General features: G+C 37.0%; 1 protein-coding gene across 1 annotated transcript in view; it reads right to left on the bottom strand.

The window, feature by feature from the left end:
* Positions 1–2: 2 nt before the first annotated feature.
* The window catches only part of lsr (lipolysis stimulated lipoprotein receptor), a gene marked incomplete at its 3' end in the record, with an annotated part of 34,436 nt that continues 31,001 nt past the window's right edge, over positions 3–3,437 (bottom strand). Inside the window, exons 10-13 of the mRNA XM_017309335.1 lie at positions 3,364–3,432; positions 2,314–2,430; positions 1,156–1,441; positions 3–69 (exon numbers count right to left, since the gene is read on the bottom strand). Coding sequence (XP_017164824.1) covers positions 3–69; positions 1,156–1,441; positions 2,314–2,430; positions 3,364–3,432 — 539 coding nt within the window. The remainder of the gene's footprint in view (positions 70–1,155; positions 1,442–2,313; positions 2,431–3,363; positions 3,433–3,437) is intronic.

Here is a 3,437-nt window from a genome sequence, read left to right as displayed (position 1 = left end):
GGGGAGTAGTCGCGACGTCTCCGGTCATCGTAGCCGCTGCGAGCGCTGCTGCTCCACTCGTCATCAGAGCTGATAAGACAGCAGAAACACTCTTATTGAAGCTCTGATCGAATCTTTTGAACTAGAGAAAACTTWGAACATTATAAGACTACAAAGTAGAACTACTCAGTACTACAGCTTCCACGTGATTAGTAAGACTTTTTTCCTTCTTCTTGTAAGTAAACTTTAGCAGTAGTTCTACTGACTTTCTGGCTGTTTTCAAAAATATGTCTTAAAGACAGTGAGTGATGTTACACTTTTAAGTGGGTGATGCTATGAAGTTAAACTCTTCCATCTCCACCCACAAAAAATGATCAAATATGTAGCCGAAACGATTCCAGGGGCTCGACCTTGTCCCCTTCATGTTCCTGTTGGTGGGCTGTATGTATGTATATTTATTTTTTTTTTATTTTATGTTTCGCGGTTGGGTTGTATGTATATATTTGACCTGTTGATATATGCGGCCAACTGTTGTATTATTATAGTTGTGTAAAAGGTTATGGCTTGAACAAGTGTTGACAAAAAGAAATACATTTTAAAACTGTAGATTTTAAGGAAAAACTTGGCATGTCTGAAACCAAATGTTTTTCTAAGAACTTGAGAAGTGGAGAATTGTTACTTATGAGATGTTTGAGGTATATTTAAAAGCAACAAGAATCATTACATGCGTGGACCTACATCTGACTGATGAGGCGTTGCTGAAGTAAAACACATGGCTTCTTGTTTTCAGTCAAAGCTGGAGCACCAGGACATGTAGAATCTAATAATTGATAAGCCTAGTGTCTGACACCACAAAACAGTTAGTAAATCACAGGAAAACTATTTCATTTTGGCTATTTAACTGCTGCCCTAAAAATGGCATCTCACTCAGAAAATACATCTGAAATAACTTTACCAAACATAGTTTGCTCAGTTAACCTGAAAAGAGAGATATTAATTSAGAGGGAGTGGAGGAAGCTACTGGAAAATTACAACTCATGTAACACCTCAAGTGCAGTTAAAACACAAGAATGCAGTRATAAAGTCTAAAATGCAGTTATTTATTAATGGTGCCTGTAAAAAAATAAATAAATTGGATTTGTAAATACTGGATTTGTACTGAAAGGTAAGACTCACCCTCTCCTGCCTCTGGGCTCATCGRGGCCCCTGTGAGGCGGGTGATCATTTCTGTTTCGCCGTCCAACGTCATCAAGGTTATCCATAGAGCGAGCACGTGCTCGATCGCCCATGTGACCTCCACCGTGGCGTGGGTAGTCGTCACGACGTTGCCCTTGCTGGGAAACGCTGCTGATGGTGCTCATGGCTTCGTCTCGGTCGTAAAGTGTGGGCATCGGTGGGCGACCGCCGCGTCCTCGAGGTTCCACGCTGTCATGCAGGGAGGTGACTGTGCTCATGTTTTCCACTAGGAAAATAATAATAATAATAATAATAATAATAATAATAATAATAATAATAATAAAGAAATATTCATGTAAAGTTTAGGTAGAAGTAAAGTACCAAACAGAAAGTATTGTACAGGAATCAGAGATTACATCTGAAGTTTTCCCTAAATTTACAAAGGCAATAATTTCCACAAACTTTCATGAGTTTGAGAAAAATGCGTCATACGTAGTATTTTTTTAATGATAAAGAATTTCAATCGTAACTTGAACCACTTTAAAAAGTAACAAGAAAAAAAAACAACAACCAGGATTCTTTATTTTAGGGTTCAGATGTTATGACTGTTCTACTTTAGTTTTGAGTAAAACTACAAAAAACTCAGGATTTTGAGTGTAAGAAAAAAATAAAAATCATGAAGTTGCTGAAAACTAATATGAAACCAGAAGGTAAAATCACCACATGTAACTGTAACTTGATTTCTCAGAAAACATGAAACAGCGAGGGTGGAGAGTGTAAAACCACAGCATCCTATACATGCTGAGACTTTGTGACCTAATTATTCTGTGTGAGTAATGCAAGCTCAATGAGATCTACTGTCAGGTAAAAAACTAATTTTTACCTGACAGTAAAAAATTTTTTTTTACCGCACAACATTTTTTTTTAATGTTGTGCGGTTGCATCGTTGGGAGACAGATACACTTTTTCAAAGCTCTCATATCATGGGAAAATAATAAATCGAAAACATGAATATTTTGGGTCATAACTCTTTCAGACACTGAACAATTGCAATGAACTACTTCCGTAATATGTTGAACTTTGACAGAAACCTGATTTATATTTAGCCAGCGTAGGTGGTGGCACACCAGCATGACAAAACCACAGGAAGTCACTCACAGCGRYTGTAGTTTGCAGGTCTGGAGGGATCTAATGAGGCCAGCTCCTTCTCCATGTAGTAAATGGCCCGGGTTGCATTTCCATCTGGGTCCACATGAATGCGATAACCACTACGAGCTGTGGAGAAAAAAGGAGTATGTTTGTCACTACTTTTGAAACTTCTCTTAATCAGTAAAAAGTCCATTACACTGCACATAAATTATTATGACTATTTCATTCTAATTTATTTATACTATTACAACAAATAATACAGTAAGGACACATACCTTGTGTCAAAAMCACATTTTTATACAGGCCTTGATGTGAGGTTTCCTAGCTTAATGTGGCTGTTTCATAACGTTTCATCTCACTTTGTCAWTTCTGATCAGTGCAGAAATGTTGAATTTACAATTTAAAAAAATGTAAACCTTTGGATTGAACCTCCATCACCAATAGTGTTATGTAAATAGGTGCTACACAGAAAAAGATCAGCAAGAAAAGCACTAAATAGATAGATAAGGAAATTACTCATGTCAGCTGTAACATTAAATCAAAAATTATAGAACGGGCWGCAAACAAATCACAAGATGAAATGTAATCTTTGTGAATGCATCTGSCCCCTCCTTTGATGTTTGCCAGTTGTTTTTATAATTTCTTTTCTTTGACCTACATGATTTGCTTGTTTTTTTTTTTCTTTTTGCTAAATACTTTGAAGAACTGTTGGGAATACACACTTTAGTATGCAAYACTAAACTGTGACACTAGGGGGCAGAAATTATTCAAGTAAGAAAACATGTTTGTATGTAAATTAAATGGATTTTATTGAGAATTGGCGTTATAATAATTTATAGTTATCTAAACGCATTATTTAGGAATTTGTGGGAGSAAATTCTGCCCAGTTTAGATTTTTAAAGCCAACTTTAGTCATTTCACAACTAAGCGAAGCCACAAGCCACATCAAGGTGGAATTTCCACAATGCTGTGATAAGGAAAGTCCTCCAACAGAGCAAGAACAACCCCCACCCCACATAAACGCCACGACACACCGAATGCTATTTTCCCTTAACTCACTGTGATCTCCTCCACTGTCCTGCAGCAAAGGCACATGAGACCCATGACCCACTGCAAAAAAATGAGAAACTTAA

Source organism: Poecilia reticulata, linkage group LG16 (assembly GCF_000633615.1).
Source record: "Poecilia reticulata strain Guanapo linkage group LG16, Guppy_female_1.0+MT, whole genome shotgun sequence".
Classification (NCBI taxonomy): domain Eukaryota; kingdom Metazoa; phylum Chordata; class Actinopteri; order Cyprinodontiformes; family Poeciliidae; genus Poecilia; species Poecilia reticulata.
The sequence above is the reverse complement of the archived record's forward strand: the minus strand, read 5'-3'. Positions and strand labels throughout refer to the sequence as shown.